The sequence below is a fragment of the Zootoca vivipara genome, chromosome 8, assembly GCF_965207765.1.
Source record: "Zootoca vivipara chromosome 8, rZooViv2.hap1.1, whole genome shotgun sequence".
In the NCBI taxonomy this organism is placed as follows: domain Eukaryota; kingdom Metazoa; phylum Chordata; class Lepidosauria; order Squamata; family Lacertidae; genus Zootoca; species Zootoca vivipara.
Genome location: NC_142591.1, coordinates 9,649,846 through 9,664,394, shown reverse-complemented (window position 1 = coordinate 9,664,394; position 14,549 = coordinate 9,649,846). Strand labels below are relative to the sequence as shown.

Genomic DNA, 14,549 nt, shown 5'->3' with positions numbered 1-14,549 from the left:
AGTCAGAAGAAAGGAAAAAACAAAACAAAACCCAACCAGGCAAAATGAGCAGTGATTCTATAGTGCATAAATAAAAATCTTGAAATAAGACACTTTCCTAATGTTTAAAAACACCAGATTTATTTTAAGGTAATCAGCATGTCTCATAACGGTAAACCATTAAAAGCCATTATTATTTTGTTCCTTGGCTTGGTTCATTTTATAGCACTTTACAATCAGTAACGAAGACACAGAATTCCACTCACTTGACAGTTACAAAAAGAGAGATTGCTCAAAGTGAGGTATTTCCTTTAGGAAATTGGTGGATAGTACTGATAGCAGGTACAGTCAGACTATATAAACTTCAGACATTGTACAAAAAAGTAACATTCTTTGAAAGATGATTTCAGTAGACAATGAAATGAAACATTTCAGCACTGAGAAATGCCTGTGCTTCCACTCCAATCCAGTGCAATGGCTACATGACATCATTGTGTTGATGTAACAGCTGGTATACCGTCCTCATCCAAAGCATTTATTTGCTGACGTAACAAGTGGCTGTAGATCCAGCCAGGCAAAGTATGCTCTTGTTTGAACTATGGTTAATGCCATTTATTTTATCATGGAAACAACTGCCTTTGTATATGTACATAACAGAAAAGCAAGTGGGAAAGCTACTTCTGTATCAGAAATGTTGGTTCCATGATTCTTAGCTTAAATCAGTACAGTACAATACATCATGCGTATTACGCAAAGATACAGCATTAGAAAACTGCCCCCCGAGTTATTTTATCTCTCTTTAAATACAGGAAAACTTGATTCAGTAGCACTGATTGCCATGGAATGTATATCACTGATTTAATGTAAAGCTAAAGGTACCCCTGACCATTAGATCCAGTCGCGGACGACTCTGGGGTTGCGGCGCTCATCTCGCTCTATAGGCCAAGGAGCCGGTGTTTGCCTGCAGACAGCTTCCGGGTCATGTGGCCAGCATGACAAAGCCGCTTCTGGTGAACCAGAGCAGCACACGGAAACACCTTTTACCTTCCTGCTGGAGCGGTACCTATTTATCTACTTGCACTTGATGTGCTTTCGAACTGCTAGGTGGGCAGGAGCTGGGACCGAGCAACGGGAGCTCACCCTGTCGTGAGGATTCGAACTGCCGACCTTCTGATCACCAAGCCCTAGGCTCTGTGGTTTAGACCACAGCGCGGATTTAATTGCTACTAAAGTCAAACGCATTAATTTCCTCATCAAATAGCACAAATAGGATAAAGGTATTGTCATATCAGCAAAGGTTATTGGTCCAATTAAGAGTCCCGTCCCCCCCACTTTAGGCAGTGGCCCATTTGGGTATCACAGTAGCAAAGCAGTCTCCAAACTGACCTGTTCAAGAGACTAGTATTTTTTCTCCAAACTAAATCATGTTAAAAATAATAATAATATCACAAATGTAGTAATGCTAGACAATATATATAAACAGGACACTAGAGTTTGATTTTTTGTATTCACAACAATTTTCAAAAGGTTTAAAAACATCAAATAATGGTTCAATGTTTTGAAGCCCCCATCAAAATAATTTTTGTCCGTAATGGCTATGCAGATATCAGGAGATACAAAAAGATATAGAAAATGACACCACTGCAACAATCTTGGAGATAGTTTAATAAACTGCTGTAACTTGTAAGTTATAAAGTACTTCATACAAAGCTAGTAGATGTGTAGGGCCACAAATGTAGTTACCTTGGTCCTTAAATTATGAATTTCAGAGCTTGTTTAAGAGGAGCTAGTTACATATTAAAGTTCTAAGGTATAACAATTATTACTTTAAAATGCTTTTACTCCCCTAAAAATAATCATAGAAAAAACAGTAGTCCATGTAAACAGAACACAAAAACGTTTCACCAGCTACAGCAAACTGACATCTTAAATGTATCCTATTACTTGTGAAATCTTATCTATATCTCCCATTTTTTTTATTAGAAAGTTCAAACTTAATGCTGGCTTATTTATACTTCTGCTCTTCAAGAAGTGTACAGATTGATTTTCACAGTATAAGGTGAGATATGTGGAAAATACGTATTATTAAGAGCTTTCAAGATTTTCACTCTTACACTTTCATCACCCGAAATACATTTTTCATGTTTGGTAGGTATTAAAAATATACATGTCATGTTTTGAAATGACTTCTAAAGTCAGATATTTTGTTTTCTAGCAGTTTGTCAGCATGGACATCGTTTGATTCAATTTTGGTCCCATTTCTACATTAGATGCTTTTAGAAATATGAAATTATGGCTGTGACTTAAATTTTTTACTTGTTTCATATGCACAGAAGACTCCCACCCTACCTAATATCACATCACAAACTCTGAATTTCAAAAGCAATTTGTCAGACAGCAAAGGTAGAAACTGTTGCCTAAGAAACACAAGTCCAGAGGCCACTGGATAAATGTGGAACTAGTCATGAGATTATTTGGATCCTGAACAGTTTCTAAACATCACTTTAACCTTCACAGGCTTAAAGATGAGGCCCCGTATTTTTATTTTAGCAGAGGTATTTTCCTTCTCATTTTCAGCAACAGTAAAATTGAGAACACAGATGCCTACAGAAAAGGAGGTAGACTTGGAATAAATGCAATGTCTAAGAAAATAGATTCAAGATGGATGCTCCCACATCTGCCTTACAACTCACAATATGAGCTCAGGATTCCCAATCACTCTCTAGACTTGGCCCTTGGCCTCAATGCTGTAATGTGATATTAGAGCCATTAAAGTCAAATAGTCAAGACGCTTGGGAAGCTTATAGTGACTTGCTAGTGCCAAAAGCAGTGCTGAACTTCATTACAGTGGTACCTCGCTAGACGAATGCCTCACAAGACGGAAAACTCGCAAAACGTAAGCGTTTTGCGATTTCAATGGAGACTCGCAAGACGAAGTTTCCTATGGCACGCTTGGCAAGACGATTTTTTTTCGTCCCATAGGGTGCCTCGCAAGACGATTCCCCCCGTCTTGCGAGGCACCCTATGGGAAACCGCACTACAATGCGTTCCTATGGGAGCCGCTTCGCTGTTAACATATCAGTCTATGCACTAAGCCAAGTGTTAAAATGTTCCCCACTTCCCTAAATTTTTGAGAGGCGGCAAGGGTATCCTTGTGACAGAATTTTACACAACCTTTCCTCCAGAAATGTCTATCTTATAAAGACTATAGATGATCCATCATTAAAGTTTCATGTGGGGGGGTGGTTCATGAGTTCATGTGACCAGGAGGAGCAAAAAAGGCAGGACTTCAGAGAAACTTTACCATGTAAAAAGCCAGATGTCAAACCCTTACAAGAGGAGAAAGCTGCTGGACTGAGTATATTTGAAACTCTTAACTAGGAGGAGGGATAGCTTGTTCAGAACACTCATTGGTGCTGATCTGTGACAATTCCACTATGGTTCAAATTAATCTTGCATAGACTATTATTGTTCACACCAGAAGTAGTGGTTATTCAGGGGGGCAGAATGTATAAAAGCCATACAGGTAAGGAGGGGCCTGTAAGAGGTCCATGATGAGGTCCATAATATTTAGATGTCAGCACCAAAAAGAGGTGTAAATGAAGAGGACAAATAAAAGGGTTGCAATTAGCTCAGTGGACAGAAAACCTATATTTACATTTCTTTTAAGTACAGAAATATTAACCCCCCCTCGAGATCTTTAGCATGGGAAACATTTCTACTTTGAATCAGAAACTGCAAGTTCAAAATAAGAGGCCAACAGATATTTTAAAAGTTTTATCCTTGCTCATTTGTTTTTAAAGGAAGGAATCCATTTTCTGCAAATTTTATTGATTGTCTGACAATGATGAGAAATCACAATGAGAGTCAATGCCTATCAACTTTGATTGTCGGAAAAGCAACTAGCTTCTAAATCAGAGAGCCAAAGTCAAATCCAAATTCTGAAATTAATCCTAGACTGGTTTTGCACTTTTAGAAATGTTGAGAAACTATTACTTCTCCCTGTTCTGAAGTACTGAAGTTTGTCGTCACGAACTGCCACTGACACACTTTTATCTGGACATTTATTGCCTTAAGCAGCAAGCCTTTAATTAAATAGCAGGAAGGCAAGGGCAGTGAATGCAGTTTAATCCTTCCATTTTGTGAGATAATCTCCCCTAAATTTGTTTACCTAAATTGGTTTGATAATGTTCTTAGCAAGAGGCTTGAGTGGGGAAGCATCCGATTATGGATTTGATCTGAAAATAAAGTGTTCTTACAACATCTATGTTTAATACAGAGAAGTAAAATAGATATTGTCATGTTTGAGAAATTGATGCCACAGTAACTTTGCTCTGTAACCTTGCAATTAGATAATTCAGTTGTGATAATTGGAAAATGTTGATGCAATATATTTTGCCTTATTCATGTAATTCAGGCACCCCCAAACTCAGCCCTCCAGATGTTTTGGGACTACAACTCCCATCATCCGTAGCTAACAGCACCAGTGGTCAGGGATGATGGGAGTTGTAGTCCCAAAACATCTGGAGGGCCGAGTTTGGGGATGCCTGCTCTAATTATTTGTCCTTATCGGTTTCCCCCCAATCTGAAATAGAAGAGGCACACTGAGATTCCTTTGATAAACCACACTGGTGATTTCATCAATAAAATTACAGAAAGTTAGGCCTCAAATTAATTTTGCAGACAGCTGTATTGCACAATTTTACCTTAACTTCCCATATTTGGATACCTCTGACTCCAGATACAGCAAGTCTTCTGTGCTACTGCAAAGCAAAGTACTGTAGTAATTTATTAGGACTACGCTTTGATCATGGGGAAAACATATAACACATGAAGAAGTGGTCATGTTGTATGCTTGTTATATGGGCATTTTATTTTTATTTTATTTAGAATAAATGAGGCTATGTAAACATGATCAGTTGTGTCTCGGTTACCATTTCACTATAGCTTTGCATGGAAAGGAGTGTTTTTAAATGTCAGCCACACTTGGAAGCTCCTCTGGTGCCTCAAAGGAGCCAATGAATTCTATTCCACTGTTAAACTTGCACCTGCCAAGGTTGGACAGATCAGGACTGCATGACTCCACACAACCTAAACAAAGCTCCAGCTATCTAGGTTTGTGCCCCTTTAAAACAGAAAGCCAAAAACTAAGTTACAATTAGCACTATGCACATTGGTTCACAAGCCCAGCACTCATCCTGGCTCAGGCAAGGGAACTTTTGCCATGCTTAGTTCTGTTTCCACAAATGCTGGGCTTGTTGTTATGCATGAACTGGGAATTGTGGCTTAAGTCCAAGTTAACTTCAAACCATGTTTATGATGCTAGCTGGCTTAACTTATCCAGAGTTAAATCCTTTAAATCACATCATGACGCACCAGAACACTGAAAGCAGAAGTTGTTCTCCCAGCCATGTGAGAGGAAGAGGAAAGGAGAGTGTGTGAGCTTGAGACTTCGCTTAGGCTCACCCAGGCTCAGGCATAGGCAAATTCGGCCCTCCAGATGTTTTGGGACTACAACTCCTATCATCCCTGACCACTGGTCCTGTTAGGTAGGGATGATGGGAGTTGTACTCCCAAAACACCTGGAGGGCTGAGTTTGCCTATGCCTGTGCTAGAACATGGTTTAAGCATCACAAACACAAAACATTCCAGCTTGTAACTTCCCTGCAAAACGCCTTTTTTTACCATGTCAGCCCCTCATTGTTTAACCCAAAGGCTCTTTCTCTGGGCTCTGCTTAATTTTAGCCGGAGCTTACCAGGTGTCAGCTTTGAGAGCTTTTATTCAAAGACAGACATTTGAAGGAATACGGTAATTAAGAGAGCAAGCATAACCAGATCTCACACAAGGTATGAAGGCAACAACCTTCCAGATCAGAATGGGTGGTTCCCACGCAAGCCTGAGCCTTGATGCTTTTTAAAACTAAACCAAAGGCAAAGGAAAAAAACCCAACAGCTTAACCAGCAGACCTTTGGAGGAGAGAACCAAGGGAAGCGAACAGGAGATTTGGGAGGGAGGGAGAAGGAATGAGATAAAGTGTGTCGCTGAAGAATGGCACTGGCAGCTTATTACAGACTTTTAAACTATGGTATGAGCTGGAACTCTGAAAAAACATTGCAGGATGGAATGTTCCTTTTCAGGGTTTCTGCCACCAACACTTTCTCCTAAACTCTATCCCACCCACTCCAATTTTCTGTTCCACCACAAATGCAGTAAGGATGCTATACCGTACTTTAGGTTCCTGTTGCTTTTATTCCCACAACCCTCCCATCTTGTGCTTGGATGGTGCTAATTTGGCTACCTAAGGATCAACACTTCAGAGAACACTATTACCAAGGAATCACCCCCCACTCTCAGGGTAGCTAGAATTCTGAGGTTTCCCCCCCTAAAACCTGAAGCTTGTTGCTTTCAGGAGGCAATCTAAGAAGTGTTAGAAACTAAGATATGAAAGCTAGGAACTAAATGGCACCTTAAACCTAGGATATAGGTCGGCAACGTCCGGCCCATGGGCCGGATGCGGCCCACGGAGGCCATTTATCTGGCCCACAGACCGCCCGTGAACCGAGCCACCCGCTCGGTAAGTCCCCTGTGCACTGCGCTATACCAGTGCGGCACAGTGACTCGCCGAGTGGCGCCAGAAATTGCGTCTGTGCAGCCGCAGAAGTGATTTCTGGCACTGCAGACATTTTGGACATGGACAGCGTGGGCAACGGAATCGCTTCTGCGCATGTCCGGTGCATGTCCGGCCCACGGACAATCGTCCATGGGAATGATCCGGCCCACAGCCGGAAAACGTTGCTGACGCCTGACCTACGTTATGGGCACAACAGCGGAATGTCTAGGTGCACTTTTTAATAACAAGAATACAAAGCTGAAAATGAATGAACTGCAGCTAAAATATGTTAGCTTTTCATATGGTCTAGTCCTTCCCCTGCCCACCTCCCTGATATTCTTAAGAAAGTCTCTTCTCCAGTTTTCATAGAGTGGGAAGGCAGAAAAAGGACCTCCTTTCCTTCTACTCTGCAGTTTTAATCTAAAATCTCAGGTGCATGTGCCCAGAGCTCAGAAACTGCTTGTGCAAATGAAATTCCCCATTGCAAAATGCACCTAGAACAATGGGAGCCTCAAACACTGCAATCTAATCCTTCAAATTCAAGAAATGGGATCTAATGCAACTCACTTGACCCAAATTCACATGTAACACATTGGCTGAGATCGTACGAAGATAAATTTACGCAAATGATTACACATGCTGTCATATTCCTATATAAATTTGGCAAAGTGGGAAAGACGGGAGAATAGGCATCATTCCAGGGCTAATTGCATAGGGAACCTATTGAAAATAGCCTTTGTCTGCCTTTTTCCTAATCCCATTTTACCCACCTAATTTTCAGATAAAAGATACTACACATTCCAGACTCTATATGGAATTTACCTGTGAAAGTTCTAAAGGCATTCCATGAGGAGGATTACAGGGTTATTTTGTTCTTGTTCTCTACAGCACCTACTTCTCCACATGCCTTGCAAGACCTGGAGATTGCTGAGGTTAAAGCAATTCTTCAGAAGAGGATCAATAGCAAAACGAAACAAACAAAAACGAAACTAAAAAAACACCTAACCTGATAGCACAACAGCTCCTGGCGTTACTCTATGTAAAAACCTTTATGCTTCTGAAAGTTGTGAAAAAAATATCCCCACATTAAAATTCATTTAAATGACAGTAGGCAGTATAAAAATGCTGTTGACACTTAACTTACTGAAGTAGGACTCTATATTATGGTCATTATCCCACAAACAAGCTGAAATGTATCGAAAGCTGTTCCCACTAGCAGCAGCTGGACTGAAGTGATCATAACAGCTCTTAACAACAAAAGTGTCCATGGTTCTTTGGTCCCAATTTTGAAATACACCACCCCACCAGCTTCAATAGGGCCATTTGCACAATGTTTAGGCTTCGTATAGGCTCTGTTATCTCTACCCACAACTAATAGGAAATTTAGTCTCTGAACTGAGCAGGCATGTAAATAAACCAGAAGTCTGATACCGGTATCTCTTCAGACTGAAATTAATATTTTAAAAATACGATGATGGTGATGTTTCTATTCTTCATGGTATTGCCACTGAGATAAGACAAATATCTGCTCTAGTCATTCACAGGCAAAGGGCATTCTCCCATAGCATTGCATATGGTGCATGTTGTATATTAGTCAGAAATTACACGGCACAATGGGAGCTTTCACACCGCTAGCGTTTACTTTTGGCATTGTTCAATCACTGCTTTTCTACATGCAGCATTGCCCCAAGGTTCCTATACTTTAAGGGGCAGAAAAGTTTGCATGGATAGCTCAGTTGGTTAGAGCATGGTGCTGATAACACCAAGGTTGCAGGTTTGATCCCTGTATGGGACAGCTGCATATTCCTGCATTGCAGGGGGTTGGAATGGATGACCCTCAGGGTCCCTTCCACCTCTAGAATTCTATGGTTCTATGTGTGTACCCTGCTATGTGCTGCCCACAACTGTGAACATCACAACAGCCTTCTGAGGGGAGTTGTAGCAATGGACCTAAACACATAATTTACAAATGCATTAAAATGCTTGAAAGCAAAAGACTGCACCAAAATAAAAGAGTAAAAACAACAACTGTGTTGTTAAAATGGCACCAACTGGGAAAGTAACACTGAAGGTGTCCCCACATGATGTGACGGTAACCTAACTGACGGTAACTGCTCTGAGATCTATGGAGGAAGGGTGGTATACAATTTAATAAAATACAAAGGTATTCTAAGGCTAGAGATTGCTCTGCTGTTTTGTTCCTTCCCCACCAAAAGTTGGATTTTGTGAGCTCCAAAAAGGGAAATGGAGTAAGTACAGAAAAGGTAGCATGACCATTTTAATGGCAGGTGCCTGATAAAAAGCAAGTGGGCAAAAAGAGGCAATTCTAGAGTTAACCCTAGTTTGGAAGCACCCAGAGTGGAGGATGAGGAAATATGTGGCAGCTGGATGTGCAGTCAGGCATATGAAAGGCAAGATCAGAGAGTGATAAGTTTTGTGGGAGATAAGATGGATCAATGAAAAGCCAGGAGATTCTTCCATGACCTGAGATCACAGCTTGGGAAACAGTTCCATCTGGTGGGGAATAGTAGGAGCAAGAACTTGGTAGAAGCAGGCACCTCTAACAATCTCATTTGCTCCGACCTTTGTTGAAGCAGCATGCGTTCCTTAGAGCTCCCATTCATTTATTCTCCCCAGGATTATAATTCATTGGTTTCTTCTTCCTTTCTTCATTATCTTGTCTCTTTATTTCCTCCCCAGCCACCTTTGCCATTCTTTCCATCTTTTCTGGTGCAGTTTAGAAGGTTTTTCTCTCACACAGTTTCTTTCTCCCTTCATCCCTATTGCAGCTAAATACTTCTCCTGCAATCCTGTCTTTGCTGCAAAATGCAACTTTCTCCCCTTCCCCTGTAGGGGGGAGGAGAAAAGTATGATTTGCAAGCAAAGACAGAGCTCAGGAGAAGTCTCCTGCATTGCCTTTGCTTGCAAAACAACCCTTTCTTCCTCCCCTGCTCATCACTTCCATAATCCCTGCATAATAATTTTGACAAGTGGGCAGGACACTGTCAATTACGTGACATCACAATGATGCGTGACTGACAGGTGAGAAGTCCTGCCCAACTGCCCATGTTGGCTCAGAACAAATAAGGTCTCCCACCCTTTTCAATATTCATTGTGCTGCCAAAGAAGGATGGCTAGTCCTGGATGACTTTGCTAGATTTCAAGTTCCTGAACCAGTGGGTCGCTTACAAGAAGTTATGGGTGCAATCTCTGGCCTCCACCTAATATTTTATCCAACACTGTATTTCTTAGTGCCCATAGATTTCAGGAAACATAGTTGCACATCTCCATTCACTGCTGTCACAGGAAGTACTTGTAGTTTTCATTTGACCAGAACCATCTTCAATACTGGGTCCTTCCTTTCTACTTGGCTACAGCACCTCAGAGCTCCACACAGAGTATGGTTGCTCTGGTGGCTCACCTCTATTTCCAGGGCAATCTCCTTATTTGCTGTACCACTCTGACTTGGGCCCATTGTGACATGGCTTTGACTCCTCCTTGGTTGGAGACCCAGGGATTCCTTGTAAACCTAGGCAAGAATCACCTGTCTCTGACTCGACAGCTGGTCCATCTTGGAATGTTTCTTGAAACCTCAACAGGTATGATGTTGCTCTCTCTAGACTACATTTTGAAGATCAAGGTTCTGGCCTAGGTTCTGGCCTCTTTCCAAAAGGCAGGTGTTATGTTCCTAGAAGAAGTCCTTGACCTCTGCATGCCAGTGGCTCAAATCAGAGTCTGGGCCAAACACCACTATCACCGCTTTCAATTAGCACTTCTCTTGTTCCAGTGGACAACAGCCTATAACAGACATGTTCCTGTGCACATTCCTTGCTGTCTTCTGCTGGCCATGTGTTGGGTGGACCCTGGATTCAAAAGTACAGGTCTCCCTTCAAAGACCTGCCAAAGCGACTGGCAATTACTTTGGATGCAAGCCTTCAGTGGTAGGGTGTGCAATGCTAGGATTAGCACGTTCAAGCCCACTGGTCGTTGGTGAAAGCAACAATGAGCATCCATTTGCTATCCAGCACTTTGTGCCCTGCCTTCACCAAGCAGACTTTTCAACCCTAAAGACTTTTCCTGCTGGAAAGCCAGAAATAAATGCTGCATTCTCAGACAACATGATTGACATTTGAATAAATGAGATGTAAAAGGAAGCTCACACATTTGAAATTAGACCTGTATAATTTCGGCATGCATGTGTGTTTGCAACGGCAAAGGAAATTAAATTGTGGACTGCTTTGTAGCAAAAGAAAGCTGATTCACTTCCCTGTAGTTTGATGTAGCTTTAGGGGTCCAGAAAGCAGTACTACAGTGAGGAGAAGCAAGCAAAAATCCCCCACTTCTTTGCTCAGCCCTATTTCAGATAGGGCACAATGTCTTCAGGTTATACACTTTTGATCAAGTTTCAATGCTTCAACTTGAGGCTACTTTGATGCAGACCAAGGATTCTGCCGTTTTTTAATGACAACACAAGTTTGCAAACTGGATTGTGGGAGCTGCTGTCTACTTCTCTGAAGTTCTGCTCCTATCTTTGTTCCCAAGATGGAGCCCTTGACCGTTCTCAGGCCACGGAGAATCACCGTTCAGATGAGTACCAGTGGAACATTTACTGACATAATGGCAAGTCTCATTGAAACTATGTGTGCAATTTCTTGATTTGAGGAGGAGAAAATTCTCTTCCAAACCTGTAACAACCTAAATAGTTGCTCGGAATTATGGGATCCCAACAGCATTTTGGAAGGAAGCAGATTCATAGATAAAACGCCTCCAGGTGCATTTGTCCTCTTCGTTTTGATCTCTGTATACATTAAAAAGGGGGTTAGAAAGCTGATGTAATACAGTAATTTATGCCATATCTTTTAAAATTAATGTCCAGTTTTTAACTGTAGAAAAGCTATGGACTATAGGAGAACACATTTTAGAACAATGAGGTTTTGTGACCATTTGAGGCAGTGCATTGATTTGAAAAGCGTATTGCAGTGAAAAAGTTACTAAGGCAGGGATAGTAAAAAAAATATGGAGTCAGATGTCACCAGCCGTTCTTTCTGATAATGAAATGAGGGACTATTTTATTATTATTTATTAAATTTGTGTACTTCCCTATACCCACAGGTCTCAGGGCAGTTCACAAGAACGGATGGCCTTCTGGTGTTAAAAATAGTTTATTTTATGCCTGTTCAGTCTCCATTATGCATTGTGTTGTTTTTGTGCAAAAAGCCAAATCCATTGAAGCTTTTTTAAAATGTACCTTGTTTAATTATCCCCTGCTAGAAAACCCTAAGTGAAATACAACAGAAAAGGCAGGAATATGACCAGGGCTGTGTGTGTTCTGTGTTCATACCCAATAATTAAATAAGTTTGAATTTAGGGCAGTATTCAGCATCCTGAGAATTTTAGCTTTCTTTTTTTTCTTTTTAATGAACATTTCTGGCCCTTAAGCTGTGAAGATAAATGTGAAAGTATGTGGGCTATGAAATCTCAGCAGCTTTTTATAGTGGGAATAATATGACTTTCCAGAGGTCAGGGGCAATTTGTATCCCACCATTCTTTCCAAGGAACTCAAGGGTTCCTTCCTGTCCATGTCATCTTCACAACAACCTTGTGAAGCAGGTGTGGCTGAGAGTGTGACAGGCCCTAGGTAAACTGGTGAGCTTTGTGACTAACCCAGGATTCAAACTCAGGTCTTCCTGGCGCTAGGCTAACACTCTCAAGTACTACATCACACTGGGCCTCAGTGTCTCTCACACCTGCCTCATTTGTTTTTATTATTTGGTCATTGCCCACATTCAGGAAAAGCAGAACTATATATCATGTGGAAGTCTATCTAGTTTATATAAACCTTGAAATTCAGCTTTCTTTGAATTTTTTGTTACTTGGTGCAGATTTTTTTCATGTTTTTAGCACAGAATGCACACAACCCAGGGAACAACCGCACCCTTTCCATTTTTAATACTACCATGAACTGAATGGCAAAAAAGTCCTCTTACAAGAAAAATAATTTTAAAAATTCCTTAGTTAAAAATATTTTTGCATACTTTTCTTCCTTTGACTGTTTACTGAAATGAAAACAAAAGGGCTAAATTGAGCTAGCCTTGTTCAGAAGACCAGTGACCACAGTCAGCAGTAAATAGCTGTGTCTTCACATGAAGAAGGAAAGCGGAACTTGAACCCAAACAATTCCCTAAACAGGAATAACACTAATCACCAAAGTGCACTTAACACCATAGGAGCTACAGTATTCTTTACACATGCACACTTTGTAGGACACTTTGTACATGGAACTAAACAATGGAATATAAATATGCAAGCATCTTCCTTTTAAGTACACAAATAAAAAGTTCATTTACATTCTTTACTTTCCAAGATGCTGATGGAAAAAACCAAGATCTTCCAAACACGAAGTCTGAAGATGCTCATTAATGCAGCAAAATCCTCTCTCTCTCTCTCTCTCACTCACACACACACACACACACTTCTCTGTCTCACACACCCCTCACATACTTCAGATTACATAGTTGTGTGACTATGACGAGCCCAAGACAGGACACACTCCTCTCACCAGAAGAGGACGCTGGAATTGTTAACATTAATTCAGTTTCTTCTGTGGGTGATTTCTTCTGTCTTCAGAAGCTTCTGGGCTGAAGTCTGTACAGAAACCGTTAGGAGCAGGAGAGTTATCAGTCTCCATTTGATCAGGATATAAATACTCCTCAGCAAAGTTTGGATACATTTCAGCAAACTTGTGGAAATCCTCTAGAAATTAATAAAAGCAAGCATACATTTTAAGCATTTAAAATTGACATTTTACTTACAAAATCATGAAAGACTGCAAGACAATAAAAGTACTAAGTAGACTTCTAGTTACTAAGTCTCCCATGCCAAACTTTAAGAGCATTTTCCAAAGGGTTGAACCCAATTAAATTCTATTTAGCGTAGACCCACTGATCTAGGATAGTCATTTTCATTAGTTTCAATGGGTTTTCCCTGAATAACATTAACATTTGCTAACAACTCAAAATGATTTGCAGAACTACACGTTAATGTGTTCCTCCCCCCCCTTTGAGCTTTAAGCAACGGTTTGTTTGTTTGTTTGTTTGTTCATGTTGGCCTTTTCTTGACAGGTCGGTTTATTACATTAGGTAAAGATAAAAGGTGAAGGACCCCTGGATGGTTAAGTCCAGTCAAAGCCGACTATGGGATTGTGGCGCTCATCTTGCTTTCAGGCCGAGGGAGCCGGCGTTTGTCCACAGACAGCGTTCCGAGTCATGTGCCTAGCATGACTAAACCACACCATGACAGAAGCCAGAGCGCAAGGAAACACTATTTACCTTCTCGCCACAGCAATACCTATTAATCTACTTGCATTGGTGTGCTTTCAAATTGGCAGGAGCTGGGACAGAGCAATGGGAGCTCACCCTGTCACACAGATTCGAACCACCGACCTTCCGATTGGCAAGCCCAAGAGGCTCAGTGGTTTAGACCACAGCGCCCAACACTGCAGCATAAGGTCACTGATCAGAGAACAGAATGGAACCTTTAGCTTTAGTAACCATAGCATGGACTGCGTTAGTGTGCTGCACTAGGACTGGACTGATCCAAGCTCAAATTTCCATTTGACTTGGAAGCTCTCTGGATTGCTTTGCACCAACCACTATCTCTCAGGGATGCTTTAAGGATCAAAGGGGTGAAGTGGGTGCCAACCATACAAGCTGGAGGAAAAGGTAGGGTAAAGGTATAGCACATAATCAAGAAATAATGCTCCATATATAGACATTCCAAAAAAGCCCATTAATGAACACAGGAAGCTGTTTCATATTGAGCCAGACTATCTAGTACTGACTGGCTTTTCAGGGTTTCTGACAGAGGCATTCCCAGCCCTACCTAGAGATGCTTGGGTTTGAAGCTGGGACTTAAGCTCTGAGCTACAGTCCTTCCCATGCAACACAATGGCCAGGAACC

The 14,549-nt window shown here is 41.2% G+C and overlaps 1 protein-coding gene across 2 annotated transcripts in view; it reads right to left on the bottom strand.

Annotated features, from left to right (window-relative positions):
- Window positions 1-93: 93 nt before the first annotated feature.
- The window catches only part of LPCAT1 (lysophosphatidylcholine acyltransferase 1), a 59,011-nt gene continuing 44,555 nt past the window's right edge, over window positions 94-14,549 (bottom strand). For both annotated transcript variants that reach the window (XM_035125624.3, XM_035125626.3), the window contains exon 14: window positions 94-13,343. In XM_035125624.3, coding sequence (XP_034981515.3) covers window positions 13,177-13,343 — 167 coding nt within the window. In that variant the 3' untranslated portion in view covers window positions 94-13,176. The remainder of the gene's footprint in view (window positions 13,344-14,549) is intronic.